This window comes from Pelophylax lessonae (genome assembly GCF_965119305.1).
Source record: "Pelophylax lessonae genome assembly, chromosome: 3".
Lineage (NCBI taxonomy): Eukaryota > Metazoa > Chordata > Amphibia > Anura > Ranidae > Pelophylax > Pelophylax lessonae.
In genome coordinates this window covers 346,503,831-346,520,606 of record NC_138770.1, presented here as the reverse complement: position 1 = coordinate 346,520,606, position 16,776 = coordinate 346,503,831, and the positions used below count along the sequence as shown (strand labels likewise).

Sequence of the window (16,776 nt, the reverse complement as noted above, 5' to 3'; positions counted from 1 at the left end):
AGCTAAGAAAACCATAATACTACTATACTGTAACTCATTCGCTAGTGTACCATCTCTTTTACAGAATGGAGCATCATTGTATTCTGACTCTAAAGTGTTCGGGGGAAAGAAAATCACATAGGCGCCTTGGAAACAACGATGCAGTTGTATTAAATGCTATTTTTGGTAAAGTATTTTCTCTGATGGAACTGTCTTAAACTGTAGACTTCGATTTTTAGTTTCCTACTCACAAATGTGTGGTTTTCTCCCAAGCTGGCAGATACTCATAAATACTGATATTTATAGACATAAGAACGTTTAAGTTGTTATACAATAAATGTTAGGGATACTAGATCTACACTTTATGAAATGGTTAGCGAGATATCTGAATTTTTGCTTTCATTATTAGGATACAAAAGTAAGAAGTAGAGAAATAATTCAGTTTCTCCAATAATCAGAAAGTTTACAGTGGATGTAGTGCTACAAAGAAGTGATGATACATATGCTCTCCTTTAAAGAGTATCCAGGTGGTTTGTATGAATAAGTGTATGTATTTGATACAGGTATTTCTTCCTAATTCAAATCATTATAAATATGACTGAGACCACATTGATTTGTTCTATGTATATAACAACATACAATTACAGTTATGCTTGAATAGCTGAGTTGCAGAACCTAAGGGGATCAGGGCAGGACTGAGCAGGGGCTGGGCGGAACTTTTCCCCCAGTCAGTACAAGTAATATATCTTGAGCTGGTGACCCTGATCGGTAATACTCCTCTACTCAGACCTCAATCAGTGTGGGATCAGCAGTTAGTGACAGCAGCTGAGGTTATACAGGTCTGCTCAATGTTAACACCTCACCTGTTCAAAACCAGTTTCTTTAGGATATCAGTTACCTTTCACCATGGCTACTAATCCCTGCAACATACTTTATATGACACTTTTAGCCTGCCTCAGTTTTGTATGCCTCCCAAGTAAAAAGTGCTCAGTCATTGTCTTGACTGGATATCCTTGAGAGCTTTCCATTGAATTTATTGTAAATTTGAGTAAAGAGTAGAGAAATGTGGTTATATGTGTAACAAACTGATTGCACGATCTATACAAATGTTTACATTTAACAGCAATTATCCAGTGCAATGGCCTACCTAAATAATTGATCCAATTTATATCCAAACAGAAAGACCCCTGCACTACATAGTTGTTCGCAAACATAGTATATTGTGCAGTCAGATTGTGGCATGTCACCAAAGAAAAATTAATAGATGTCCCTGACATGATCACAGAGCACATTTTTCTGCACTGACTATCACACACAATTCTTGAAATTTTAAGAATCTGCTCCGTAAACTGATGACCTGCTTATCCAATGAAAAAAAACATAACACATGGATGTTGTTTGCAATCGATTTCCTGGTATGATGGACAATATTTACCACCAACTCCACATTCAGGATTAATCAGAGCACATTTAATATATTATAAGATGTATTAAAAATGCTCTCAAGATTTAAAAAAAATATTGTAGCATTCAGTCTAACCCCAACAAGCTTGATAACTGTTTGTGGATTCTATTTGTTGGAAAGATTAAAAAGGTGTAAAACCCCAAAATACAAATGTATTTATTACATTTTAGCTTGCCAATTCTTAGACGTGGGGGGTTGAATTATTTTTTTTTATATTTTTTCTTTTATTTTTACCTGGTGATCCAGCCAATAAGTCTGTCATTTCCCAACATCCTTTATGTATTATATTGTAGCTTACCAATTCTTAGATGTGGGGGCAGAATTATTTTTTTTATTTTCACCTGGTGATCCAGCCAATAAGTCTTTTATACATTATACAATTTTCTTATTTAGATAAACCTTCAACTATGTAGTGCACGGGCCTGACTGATTGCATACAAATTGAAAGTATTTAGGTTTTACCTTATATTGTATGTTTTTGGTAAATAAAAAGGAAAATTGTACAAGAAAATTGTATAATGTATGGCCAGCCTTACAAATCAAACTGTCCAGCAAAAATGGTGAGGGTTGACTCAAACTCTTTAAACCTTGACGGGGCACTTTTAAATAGGAAGTAAACGTCCATCTTTAAGTTTTACCTATAGGTAATCCTATATTTAGGCTTTCCTATAGGTAGTGTAAATATCTTCTAAACATGCACCGTTTAGGAGATATTTACTGAGCTAGCAGCCAGTTACGTCACTGGTGCATGCGCTCTGAAAGAACGGCCGCCAAATGGTTTCTTCAGAGCATTGTGCCATGACTGGCGGCTCCCGCGCGTACACCATAGTGGCTCTGGCCAGTCACAGAGCCAGAGCCGCGAACCTGGAAGGAAGACCGGGTAGAATGGATAATGCCTCCAGCAATGGTATGGCATCGCTGATACACTTCAATTTCAGGTAAGTTTAACATAATGTGCTAGTATGCAATTAATGGTTAACTTTTAATGACTTATTCAATACCTTTATTCAAAAAAATTGTAACTGCCTACAAAGTGTTAACATGGAGATTGGCTTTAATTTGTTTGTCAAGTACATTATTGCTAGTGCATGTAACATCACAATCTCCCCAGATCCACAATGCTGCTCTTCAAAGGTGCATCTGTTGACCCTTCCATCCAGAGTGGAAATACCCTAACACAGGAAGTTTGTCACTGGCCAGATCACCAGGTGAAAACAAAGGGAAAAAAGTCTAAAAAAGAAAACGAATGCAGTCATCACATGAAAAGGTTAGTAAACTGTAAAAGATAAAAGTTTTTGGGTTTAACACCACTTTAACTCAAAAACTGCTCAGTTTGACTGTGAAATTCTGTTACATAAAAAAAAAAAATATTTTGAGATTCTCTATTTAATATTAATGTATACTGTAGATAGACCTGTTGCTTTTTTTCCTGATACATTTGAGTTTTGTAACTGTACAAGGAAGCTTTTTGAGGACAACACAACACACAGCATGACAAAGCTGAAATGAATACAAAATAAACTTCTGAATGATGTGATTAAAAAAAAGGAAAAAGAAAACCACTACGACACATGATAAAAATGAGTAAGTCTGGTTTATACCTTTCTCGTTCTGGTGAATGCAAACTAGTATCTGGCCTCAAACAGTTGGTACTAGCACTTCGAGCCCTGTCAAGGGAGGGCTGTAGTTCACTAGTGCCAGTGCATTGCATCCAGCGGTAGAAGAGAAAGAGGAATAGAAAAGAAAACAAAGGAATACAATGTTAGATAAAAAATCATAAAAGGTAATGTTTTCTTAGCATAAGATGTAAAATCATCATGACAGTTTATGTTTGCAGGAGTATGAATGCACCCAGCTGAATACAAACACACTTATGAAGTTATGAAGGTAATAAACCTCAAGCACACGCTACAATCCACCTGGCCTCTCAATGTGACTGGAAATGCTAAACTCATACCAAAATGTATTGACAAAGTATATATTCCTAAAGTTTGACGTTTTAGGATTAAAACGTTGGTTCAGCTTGTGTAAAAGCTGAATCATAATCTGAAGGAAACATTTTAGAAGTATAAATCAGTGTCTTCTGAATGCAGATTTTTTTGTGCCAATGTTACACTGGAGAAACAAAGGTTTGCCCTAGTTCATTTAAGCCCATAAAGAGCACACTTTCTAAAGTACATGACTGTTGGAGGCCAACACTAAACTGCAAAGTTAGAAAAAAAAAAGTCAAATTTCCCCATATTTGAAGCTACTGCCTTGTGCTGCTGACTCCAAACTCAGTAAGTCCTTTATTAGTAGACAGATCTGTTGTATATATGGTGCTTTCTAGAAATGGAACACAGAAAAATGCAAAGAAAGTCTAATGTGTTCCAATCAAGACCCTTATATAAAAATAAAAACATTTTAAGCGTAGAAAATATTTGTTCTCTACACTGTTCTATTCTGCTCACTATCTTTCCACTTCTATTAGAAAAAATAGAAGCGCACAGAGGCATATGGGTATACAGAGATATGATATATTAGATCACTTTAATATTAAAATGTACTAGATAAAGAAGAGATTGTAGAAACTGCAGAAAATGTGTTATTTTGCATTTAATAACATAATTGCATAGCACAGATTTGCCTTCTAAAAACTTATAAATGTTGAAACTAGAACCATAATTTGTGCAAGTAAATATTTAACAAATAAATATAAAACCTTATATTACTTATTCTTCTAGCTGTTAAATGTGACACAATGCATATCACATCATTGATCTGCGTAGGCGTAAAGCTGGCACAATAAACATGATTCACTCTATATTACTGAGCATCACTGTAGTAATATGCATACTAAGAATGGCAAAAAAATGGTTACAATGTCTCATAGCAGACACAGTTAGTAACACTACACCTCAAAAGAAATACAAGACAAAAAAAATGGCATATATTGATGATAATGATGAAGATGACAAAATGTATATTATTTTAGCTGAATTACAAAAACAAAACTGAAATTGCCTATAAAAATGTTTTTATGAAGTTCAGACTCCATGCATTTGTCCCAAAAAGAAAAACCCAATGTTAAGTATGTGGATTAAGAGGTTTTGTTTGCAAATAAATCTATTCACATGAAATGGCAGCTTAATGGCAATGTAGCTATGTATGTATTAACATGGTGTATATTGTTTAAAACTGTCTATCACTGACTACACCAAATAATCTAAGAGAGATTTTTGAAACTTTATATACTGTATGCTGCAATACATCTTCTATATCACAGCATGTGATGGTATTCAGGCTACAAATAGAGACCACTAGCTCATTCTCCAACTGTTAGACTGAAATTAAATTGTGTATTTAAGCACATACAGCATGAGCTGTTCTTTCTTAGACATCAAGATTTCACAGAACAGGGCTCTTCAACCCATCACACTAACACATTATGAAAAATATTATTTATTAGGCTTTGCCCATTTTCTTACAACTATACATGATATGTTCGATCGGAAATTCAAAAATCTTGCTTTTTTGCAATATTATGCTTTTATTTCAATTTGAGTATAATAACAGTTCAAGAGCCCTGTCCAATTACACAAGATACCAAACCCAGTATTTCATACAGTACATGGCAGACAATATAGAGCATCAGAAACAACACTAGATAGACAATGAAAGCAACACTGTTAACACAATGTTTCCTTCCATAAGATTAAACAAATGTGACATTTTGGGGTTAGATTTGCGTTTAAAAACATACTAAACATATATCACATAACTGTTTACTTCACAACACATTGCTTACCTGTATAATCTCCAATTAGAACCAAACTCTAGTAAAGGCATCTTGGGTGGCAAAGTTTTACTGTGCCTAACAGTATTTCTTGTGTATTACAAAACACAAGAGAACACAAAGAAAGAATGCAATAGTACTTCAGAAAAGTAATTTGCAAAGACAGATATAAATAATATTGCCTGTCATGATTTAGACTTTGGGGTATATTTATAAAGCAGGGAATGTGACAATCACTGTAGTTCATATTCCCATCACACACCTTCCTGGATATAGGCACATCAGTTGTGGGTGCTGCAGCAATCACCAGCTGGACACTGGATCTATCACAGATACATACATATTCATCAGCACACCAAGGATCTTGCACAGTAGTCCGAAGAAACATTTTATTGCAAAAGGATCACATAAGGATAGGTGCAAAGTTTCGGAGTCATGCAGGACCCCTTCATCGGGTATATTTCTTTGGACTGCTATGCAAGATTCTTGGTGTGCTGGCGAATATGTATGTATCTGTGACACTCACTACACATGTCTCCTCCTGGTCTGTAAGTTTTAAATTATACTGATTGATTCCCCTTCAGTGAATCATTGGTGAATGTCACATTCAATTCCTTACAAATATGCTTGACTTGCTACACGTGCTACATGAATATTATCTATCACACATCAATATTATTAACTTGTTCAGACAAAGTTCAAGTTAAAATATTTGGCTTTTAATTTACAATATGTCACTTTCAGGAGCTTTGTGCCTGCAAACATCAGCTTCTACTGGTCCTCCCTCAACCTCAACCATATACTGAGTGTGTTTCAGATGTTACTGATCCTCCTTGCCACATGTTTAGGTGTAAATACAATTATGAGACATTTTTAGCAATGGTCCTCAAAACCCTCATCTGCTGTGCTAGTGATAATAAACTGTCAGCAAGTACAGCCAAGAGGCATATACACCAAAGCCTCTAATGCTTAGAAAAGCATATGATGCTGGTTTAAAGTCAAAAGCAGGCTTTGCTGCGTAAAGAACAAATATCCCTTTGTCTTGGTTTCTAGTATGGGCACATGCACACAGTTGTTGTTCTATTGTCTTCCTCGGCCAATGTACACCGTGCACAAAGGTCCGTAAACTTGCCCTGAATTCAGAACTGTAAAATCAAAATATAAAAATCTGCACCCAAAGTTGGTAATAATTATCAGTATTCATGTAAACACATGTACATGCGTACGCCCATACATTTAATGGAATGGAAGAATTTTACACATTTCTTCGCTGTATGAGCATTTATGTGTCTATATGTCTGTAAACACAAGCACTTTTAATGGACCATATTATTTTTAGGCAAGATATTTCTGCCAGTCTCTGCAAGGAAGATCCTGCATTGATGGACAGTACAGCTATGTGCATTTACCTGTAGTTTAAACTAAGGGTCCACTTAGTAATACAAAAATTTAGAATTTAGACATGTATATGTACAGTAAAATGGCATAAAACTGTTTCTGTATAAATTGTTCAAAAAGGGGTATGTACTGGTTGGGAGCTGTGACTTAAGTGCATTTTTTTTTCTAATCAAAGGGTAGCTTATATCATATAGTACACATCTTACATTCCATTGTCTGCTAACCTTGCTATTCTCTCTCAACTTGATCCATATGTATAATGAATATCAAAGCAGTTTCTATATTTATTATATAATAATAATAAAAAAAAAGGCACACAAGTTTGGTAGTTTATTTTGTAAATCTTATTGAACATTACAGTATTACAGTATTAGCAAAAATTGGATTTTTGATTTACCCGTAAAATCCTTTTCTTGGAGTACATCCCATGACACAGGGCATCTTCATATTTATTATGATAGGGTTAAAGTAGAGCTCCACCAAAAAGGGTAAGCTCTGCTTGTTTGCTTTCCCCCCCCCCGCTGTGGCATATTTTTGGGGGGAGCGGGTACCTATTCTTGCCAGTTACTCGACCCCACTTCCGGGTGACCTCGCCATGGCGAAGTCCCTCGCAACATTGGCCCCCCTTCTCATTCCCCCGCCACCGGGGCATTCACAAAGTGCAGTGTACTTCGCTTACAAGAAATGACGACGGCAGCACCCGAGAGCCAATTGAAAAATCGTCTGGGGTGCCAACACTGCAGGATCACTGGAGAGGTAAATGTCCTAATAATAAAAGTCAGCAGCTACAGTGTTTGTAGCTGCTTTTAATTTTTTGGTGGGGGGGGCTGGAGTTCTGCTTTAAGCTGCCATCTTCAGGTGACTGGACAATGGCAAAAAAAGACAGGAAATCTCTGCCCAGGCATAACCCCTCCCAGCTAGGAAGAGCTTCAGTTTTGTAGCAGGCCATGAACCAGAAGAGGGGAGGGATCCCTGTGTTCTGTGATGTACTTCAAGAAAAGCAGTTTACAAACAAGCAAAAAATTCAATTTTTTTTTTTTTATCATACATCCTAGGACACAGTGTATCTTCATATTCATTATGATAGAGATGTCCAAAAATAATGAAAGTGAGGGGAGGGTATCATGACAACCAAATGATGTATAAGTGCGCTATTTCTAAATGAATATATATAAAATTATATATAAATCTGTGACAATGAGATATTCAACAATATCAAATATAAACAACTCAAAATAGTTGGGGACAAAACACAAATAATATGTGATATAATCAGTCCAAAAATAAAACAAATGTGAAGGAATCCAACCAAACCAATAGTGACTGTTATATCCCTCCACCTGGTGAATTTCCTCCTTACCCGGCGGAAAAAAGGTAAGAGCAGTAAGTGAATCCAATTATGCTAATTATGTGATATCCACCTCCAATTCTGTGACAAAACACCAGTGTATATGAAGGTAATGGCCTCTTACCAGAATAAGGAACCATATACGTTTAAAAGAACACTGGCGCTGGTCCCTTCTCCTCTGGATGGGGTAGACGGCTTTCCCAGTTAAATTCAGCAAGGATATATGGATCCTCCGCAGGAACTGAAAATGCACTGTGGATTCCTTTTAAGAAATCAGAAGTAATGGATCATGTGTCTTTTGGAGAAGAACGCAGTTTTTTCAGATGGTAATTGATTCTCTATTTTGACTCTTGATAGGTAATTGCCACACCATGTTCAATTCCTCGTTCCCACTGTCCGAATTTTCTTGCAGCAGTTCTGTAGGATTCAAATATCATGTCTCTGCAGAGGAGCCGCATCCACTCTCCCTGGTGGTGGCAGTGGATGCGGCTCCTCTGCAAAGGCATGATACCTGGATCCTTGTCCACCATGAATTGGAGCACTGCGGAGAACACTAATCATACCTAGAATTGCAGGTGGAACAATTTCTTTCCAGAGAATAGAGAGAGAGAGGACAAGTTGTACAGAACTGCTGCAAGAGAATTCGGACGGTGGGAACGAGGAATTGAACATGGTGTGGCAATTACCTATCAAGAGTCAAAATAGAGAATCAATTACCATCTGAAAAAACTGCGTTCTTCTCCAAAAGACACATGATCCATTGCTTTTGATTTCTTAAAAGGAATCCGCAGTGCATCTTCAGTTCCTGCGGAGGATCCATATATCCTTGCTGAATTTAACTGGGAAAGCCGTCTACCCCATCCAGAGGAGAAGGGACCAGCGCCATTCCTAAGCCAGTGTTCTTTTAAACGTATATGGTTCCTTATTCTGATAAGAGGCCATTACCTTCATATACACTGGTGTTTCATCACAGAATTGGCGGTGGATATCACATAATTAGCATAATTGGATTCACTTACTGCTCTTACCTTTTTTCCGCCGGGTAAGGAGGAAATTCACCAGGTGGAGGGATATCACAGTCACTATTGATTTGGTTGGATTCCTTCACATTTGTATTTTGCTTCACCAAAATCAATATTTGAAGAAAGACTCTTTATTTTTGGAATGATTAAATCACATATTATTTGTGTTTTGTCCCCAACTATTTTGAGTTGTTTATATTTGATATTGTTGAATATCTCATTGTCACAGATTTATATATAATTTTATATATATTCATTTAGAAATAGCACACTTATACATCATTTTGTTACTTATTCACATTTTCAGTAGCAGCTTTTTCACAGATCAGCGCACCCCCTCCCATTTACATTATCATGACAACCAGCCAACAGGCACCAAAGAACTAAATCAGAATAGATAAGAACCTCACTGAGCAGTCTGCAAGACTCACCGTGTCCTTGGAGGCTAAAACACCAACTTGGTAGAACTTCTTCAAACTATGAACCAAACACCAGGTAGCAGCCTTGCAAAAATGCACAACTGATGCCTGATGTAAAATAGCCAAGAAAGCACCAACACTCCTGATATGAGCCGTAACTGAAACCGGTGTAACTTTTCCCCCTTGACCATAAGCTTCAGAAAAAAGCTGACAAATCCTTTCAAGAAATGGTACATTTGGAAGCTGCGTAACCTTTCCTTGGGCCTTCAGGAAGTACAAAGAAGGAATCAGACTAATGAATTGCAGCACTTAAATCTTGACTGCACAAACTACATCCAAAGTATGTAAAGCCTTGTTCCCCCGAGACTGAGAACAGAAATAAGGTAACAAAATGCCCTGTTTAAAGTGAAACTTACAGTAACTGTATCTGAGCACAACAAGCAGAAAACACTATTTGATTAATTTTTATTAACACTATTGTAATTCATTTAAAGCAAACTCACCCATCCATCCATGTCACCATGCTTTATCTGCTGGAACAATACACCTGACTCCTTGTACAAAGGCATACGCCAGGGAATGTGAATTAATGAGTCTCTGAAAAAGAACCGCCATGGCTGAAATATGACCTTTGTGCATACTCAACGCCAGTCCCCAGTTGACTCCAGATGGGAGAAATGCCAGGATATGGCCCACAACATACTTTTGAGTTCTCTAGCCTCACACCACGCAAAATACAATTTCCAAGTCCTGTGATAGATTTTCCTTTAAGTCAACTTCCTAACTCTAAAAAGGTAAGGAATGAGCGGAAAAGAGATAACCCTGTCTTTAAGGACCATGGCTTCTACAGCCATGCCATTAGCCAGCATCTATAAAGAGGGATGGAAAATAGGACCTTATGACAGGAAGTAGAATCGATCTGGGGTCACGGTTCTTCTGCCAACAAGTTTACGATGTTGGACTTCTGCATTCTCGTGGGCCAGTCCAGGGCAATCAAAATCACCAGAATGCCTTCTACACTAATCGTTAAGCAGAAGAGGTAGAAGCTGTAACGGAGAAAAGACATACATTGCGGAGAACTGATCCCAATGCATTACCAGAAAAGCCACTAGGAATGCTTGGTAATCCTAGGTCCTGGATTGAATCTGTCCAGCTTTGCATTGAATCTGGATGCCTGGAGTTCTCCACCATTGGCAAAGTGCCTCAAACACTTTTGGGTGAAGGGCTCACCCCCTGTAGACAGTCATTGATGGCTGACACAATCCACCTGACAATTTTCCACCCTAAGAATGTAGATGGTGTACAGGGTGGAAACATGAAGTTCCACCAGACAGGACAAAATCCAGTTCCTCCTGAGCAGCCTCACTTCTGGTGCCTCCCTGATAAGTGCAGCACCACCAGGGCATTGTTAGACTGAACCCCAAAAATAAGGCCCCTACTGCATACCTGGTAGAGGCTGGATTGTTGTGGGGGCTTCTCTTGCACCTCCTGCCCAACACTCCTGAAGATAGGGGCAGAGAGTGTGGAGGCAGAGAGTAGCAAGAAGGCCATTGTAGTTAGCTGATGCTATCTACTTTGCAGGTAGATGGAACCAGAAACCGATGAGCAGACCAAGCCAGTAACAGCAGGGCAGAAGTGGTACAGAATCAGCAGGCAGAGACAGGTCTAGTAAACAGGCCGAGGTCAGAGTAACCTGATGAGCAGAGTTCATGCGGAGAGCAGGGAGAAACTGGGTTATACACAGGTTGACAACTACATCGAATCAGGTCCCAGTAAATACGGAACAAGCTGAAGCAACTTCTCCCAGTGACACATCGATTCAAATAGTCAGCTTGGCACCAAGCATGCACGGCAATTGCTAAGAGCACATGTGCACCAAACTGTCAAAGAACATCTGCGATTGTCCTTTCGCCGAGAATCATATGCAGCAGTGTAATGTGCATGAGCATAAGGCCCCTTTTACACGAGCTGTGCGATCAGTTCCACCTGTCCGTTTTTCAGGCAGACCTGATTGGACCCTTTATTCTCCTTTATACAGCAGCAGATGTAAACAAACTTTTGTCTGTTTACATCCACCTACCTCCAAACCTATCTAGCAAAAACAAATGGAAGGGGATCTGTTACCCTCTGTCTGGCCCGGATTGGAGGGCAGTTGGGTGTAAACAGACAGCTGGTCCATTTATATCTGACAGCTCAAAGAGAACACTGGGTTGTGTCCATGTCTGCTCTGCATAAGCGGACATGGACCTGTCATCCACCTCCTCCACTCAGTTCAGCAGGAGATCAGCAGACAGATTCCCTGTTGTGATGAGAAAAACAAGTCTAGCCCGTGTGAAATAGGGCCTTAATCTGAACTGGTTTTCTGATTCTCAAAATATTAGTGGTTAAACTCTGTCTGTGCCACATCCCTCATGAACTATACAAAATTCAGGTGAAACAATTTTGTATCGTTTTCTGACTCTGAAAATGTGGTTTACCTTACAGCCCTCCAGCTGCACCAACCATTACAGCTGGGCAAGATGGGACATCCTCAATTTCAGGATAATATTGGGTAATGACCTCTCTTACAGTGACCAAGTCCCCTTGACCAATAGACTGTCTGCAACTTCACCCCAAACCACCCGGGCTGGCGTCCATTGTCAGGATCCAACGGGAAAGAGAAAGATGGAGCGACTGTTTTCCCAACTCCAGCAGCAATGAATATATCCACTAGTCCAAAGACAGTCTCGTTCTGGGATGTAATTGAGTCTGAGGGTTTAACAACTGCATCCTCCTGTTTCATGTCGACAAGGCAATCAGCCGGGGGGTCTTGGGATAAAATTGATCAAAGGGAACTGCCATAATCCACATGCAAAGTTGAATCAAGGGGTTTGTCAGAGATAGAAGTAATAGCACCTGAGTTGTCAGAACAAGGCATTTGTCCGGGGAAGCACTACCCTCAATTGTCTATATATTCCAACCCCTTGGTTGGGGTTAAGGCCAACTTCTAAAAAATTCAAGACCCATCCAAATCTCTCCAGAGTCTGCATTGTTCAAGTCACATTGGACTCCCTCAGGAGCAAACCATCCAGGTAATATATGATGGAATACTGTGAGTATGTAGGAGCCCCAAGACCAGGTAGCACCTTGGTGAATACTGTGGGAGCAGTGAGCAGGCCAAACAGTAGGACCACAAACTGAAAATCATGTTTCTCCAATGAAAATCTCTGGAACCATTGATGAAGTGGGAAAATTGGGATATGCAGATAAGTATCCTGTTGGAGGGAGGCAATCACTAACTTAATTGATTCCATCTGGAACATCTGTGCTAGGGGAAACTTGTTGAGTCTCTTCAGATCTAGGATGAAACTAATTTTGCTGTTCAGTTTCAGAACTGTGAACAGTTTTGAGTATAACATGTGAAACTTTGGTTCTCCTTGACCAAAATGATCAATTCCTGAGATAGCAGGCAATTAAATACTAGGAAAAGAACAGCCTTTTTATGTACAAACATTGGATAGTATAAAGCACAGAAGGGGAAGGCTCTGAAATTTTGCTTTGTAACCTGGAGCTACTATGTTACAGACCCACTCCTCCGCAATACCACCCTTGTCAAACACATGTAAAGGCCTGAAACTGTCTCTCCCCCAAATACAAACAAATGGGGGCGCACCTCCATTGTGGAAAGGATTTCTTGTCAACAGATTTTTGAGGAACTAGGCTTGAAGCCCAAGCCCTGAGATTGGCAAAAGGAATACTTTTTTAAGTAGTGGAAGGCTTGTGTACCTAAGTGGCAACAGGGTACTTTTTCTCACAGTTACCCTCTGGATGTAGTCATCCAGGGCAGGACCAAACAATTGTTCCCCTTGAAAGATTAAATGTTCAGTCCATTTACACATCCACTAAGATATAAAAAGGACATGAAGAAAATCCTCCAGGTACCTGCCCGACTCAGTATCCCTACCACAATTGGGCTCCCTATCTCTCTACATCCAAAAAGCCCAAACATTGAGGCTCTGACACCGTCACAGCTACAATTGTCAACTGTAAAGCTGCCCCTACCAGCGCAAATGAGGCTATAAAGAAGGCCTCAAGGCATTTGTCCTGTATAAGGATAATGAGATCTTTACTGATTCCTACATAATAGCGTATGATAATAATATATTTCTAAACCCTTTAATGATGAAACCTTTATAGTACTAATGTTAAAATATATTGATAAATTAGAGTGATATATACACATCCTAAAGTATTTCCTATATTGATTAGTGGAGCTAAAATGGCACTTGTGAGTTGTTAAAAACATGTTTTTAACCGAGATGTTTGTCAGGGCAATACCACTAAGGGTTATTGTCCCATACCAATGTCTTGAAGTTGTGATAAGAAAACCCTATAAGTGGGTGATCTAAGAGCTGTCATATCAGAGCATACCGGGTGGCTTTATATGGGTATGCTCTCACCTAGCTACGTCTGGTAATAAACCTTTCATTTGAAACTCTCTCAGTGTGAAGGTTGATTTCTTTCAGGTATCCAAGGTTTGAGGAACTTTTTTCTTTTTTTCTTATTTAAATTTTTATTTAATTTCAGACAATTACATCTTCATACATTTACATCATCTCAGGTTTTAGGAACTTGAGTTAAATTCTCTATTCAGTCCAAAGCATCTTTGAGCACCGGGACTTCATCCACTGAAACTGTGAGGGTCTTTTTAAGGTAAGATACACCGCAGATAGACTCAATTTCCTAGTGAATTCATGGGATATTGTTGAGCAAATCATTTTGGCGGAAGAAACATCTTTTCAGGGTGAGCAGTAGGTTTAAGTTGATTCTGACAACATCCATGAGAAACCCCACAAAGGCTTTTGGGGTCTGACATAAAACTGGAATCCAGGGGCAGATACCTCAGAGGAGGAATGTTCCGTGTCTCCCTCTACTGCAGAAAGCACTTCCCCTTCCACCTCTTCCTCTAGTGAGTTCTCAACAGGTTACTCTTCTGTCAAAAGAGATGCAGGAGGGGAAAGAGAATGGTTTTATTTGTGACTAAGACAGTTCAAACTGGAAAGGATTCTGGAAAGATGGTGCTGTAAACCAGCCATAGAGGAGCTGGAGGATGGTCCCCCAAAAGTGGTATATAGATCAGATAAGTGAAAGGAATTAGAGCTACAAGGAACTAACTGACCCTCAGTGGATATAATGCAAGGGGAGCTACATCTAGGTCCCCCCTCTGCCTGATAAGAAATGTGGGAACTCTCTCCCCCATTGATCCCAACCTCTCTACTGTTGCTAAGCCATGGCCAGCAGAAGTATCTGTGGACTTTGTTTGATAAGGGCAGTCCAAGGGCAGCTGAGAGGAACAGGTGCAACAACTCCTGCAAAACTGAAAACTGGTTTGTGATAACCAAAACAATAATTCGTGATGATCGGAAATTCAGAGAAGCAGCACTGAGAGAATAGGATCCAGCATTATTTAAAGTCAAGACAAGAAGTTAAAGTGAATGCGTGTTCTAAACTGCTTGGAAATTAAGTTGTATGCGCGTAGAGCTTCCTGAAAAGTTGAGGCTACAGGACACTTCTACAGGGTTTGTGACCATACCTACATGGGATGGAGGACAACCATTGGAATACTTTATTGTTTATGTCTATTGTTAAAAATAAGTAAAATATACTTTTGATTAATCACAAGAAGGAAAGCCAACAATTGCAATCTTCCATACATAAATCTTTATTTGCTCAATTTTTTTTTAAATCCAGTCAAGAAGGGTTTACGCCTTTTAGCAACTAAGCCTTACCCATAGTGATGGCAATGGGTGTCAGTTAGTATTCAGCCAGAAGGTAGAGCGCTGTCTGTTTGTTTTATGGACAATAATTTTGAATAAATCTTAGGATGAACTAATTTCCCTTATGAAAAGAAACCATCCAATAGCAAAACAAAGGCTGCTTTGCTAACCTCCTGCAAATGCTAGTTGCCTGGCTGGCTTTGGCTTCAACACCCCAAAGCTTTGGGGTTCACCAACTAAAGGAGTACAGTGTGTTCATTTTGCAAGGGAATTTTCACTTCTTTTTCAAGTGAACATTCTTTACTTCTTTAGTATATCAGCCACATTTATACAGAACAAATCTTCTGATCAGGAACGTCACAGTAAAGTCAGAACTCCTAATCTGTATACTTGTGAAATGTCTGAAGTCACCGGCATCAACAAGACTGCCAGGGAACTAGTAATTTGAAAAGAATAGGTCAGCAATGTTAGCCTTCATAATTTTTTTTTTTGTGCTCAAAATGTGCACAAACACACGTTTTTAAGGGTAATTAATTTTACCATTGATATATAGTATACCTACATGGGAAAAACACCAAACAGTTGCATACCAGTTAAATTCTACTTTAAAATTATGGACATATTTTACTAAAGGTATGACTGTTTTTGCTAATTTGATAAATATATGATATCTTTAAAGTAACAAATAGCATTACCCTAATCTCAGAAGATTACCAGAAAGGCCTCTTTCACATGGTCATCATCTATTCAATCAAGTTTTTTTAGAAAAAGAAAAACGCATTTAGTTTACATCAGTTTTTAGTTCTGTTTAGTTTATTTTCTGTCGGTTTACATCTGTTTTTACATTTACCCGCTGGCATTCTTAACAGCCATGGAAAAAAAAAAGGTGTGCAGGTCCCCCTCAAATTCATACAAGGAATTTTCATACAAAAATGCCATGAGATTCCCTCCACCAAATTCATATAGTACCCCTATTCATTCAACAAAAAATTGACAAGAGTAAATAAACACATGACACAAGTTTTTGACAAGTCCTTTATTAAAAAAAAAATACATATTAAGGGGTGGGGTCATCCAATGACATTACCAAGTAACCCCACCCCCTTTTTACTTCAGCAGCGTGTAATGTCATTTGTCGCCGGCAAGTAATGAGAGCAGTTGGGTTCAGTGCGTTCAGCAGCCATCATTTATCGTGATTGACATGCAGCATAGTGCTGGATGATGTGCTAACGATGGATCTACATCAGGGAACATTTTTTTTAAAGAAAGGATTTGGCAAAACTGCGTTATTTACAATTTTCATTTTAAAGGTGAATAAAGGGGCTTTGGGATCTGGGAGCCCCCTTGTTGGGTTCTAGATTCCAATAAGTCACCCCCCCAACCATCGGACCATGGTTGAGGGGATGAAGCCCTTGCCCTCATCAATATGGGTACCAGGTATCAAGCCGGGGCCCTTGGCACAGTACCCCCCCCCCCACCCCCCGCTGAGGGCATGTGGCCTGATATGTTTTGGGAGGAGGCTCACACTCCTTCCCCTTTTTTCACTCTCCCAGGCTGCATGCCTGGATTAGGGTCTAGTAAGGATTTTTAAAAGGACCTCAGAATTTTCTTTTT

At 39.0% G+C, this 16,776-nt stretch overlaps 1 protein-coding gene across 20 annotated transcripts in view; it reads right to left on the bottom strand.

Moving 5' to 3' along the window:
* The window catches only part of RIMS1 (regulating synaptic membrane exocytosis 1), a 625,149-nt gene that overhangs the window by 269,940 nt on the left and 338,433 nt on the right, over nt 1-16,776 (bottom strand). For 9 of the 20 annotated variants that reach the window (XM_082249043.1, XM_082249059.1, XM_082249050.1 and 6 more), the window contains 2 exons: nt 5,232-5,309; nt 3,046-3,135 (listed from right to left, as the gene is read on the bottom strand). The exons of 3 other annotated variants lie outside the window; for them this stretch is intronic. In XM_082249043.1, coding sequence (XP_082105169.1) covers nt 3,046-3,135; nt 5,232-5,309 — 168 coding nt within the window. The remainder of the gene's footprint in view (nt 1-3,045; nt 3,136-5,231; nt 5,310-16,776) is intronic. 8 more of the 20 variants (XM_082249062.1, XM_082249044.1, XM_082249047.1 and 5 more) reach the window with 1 other exon arrangement.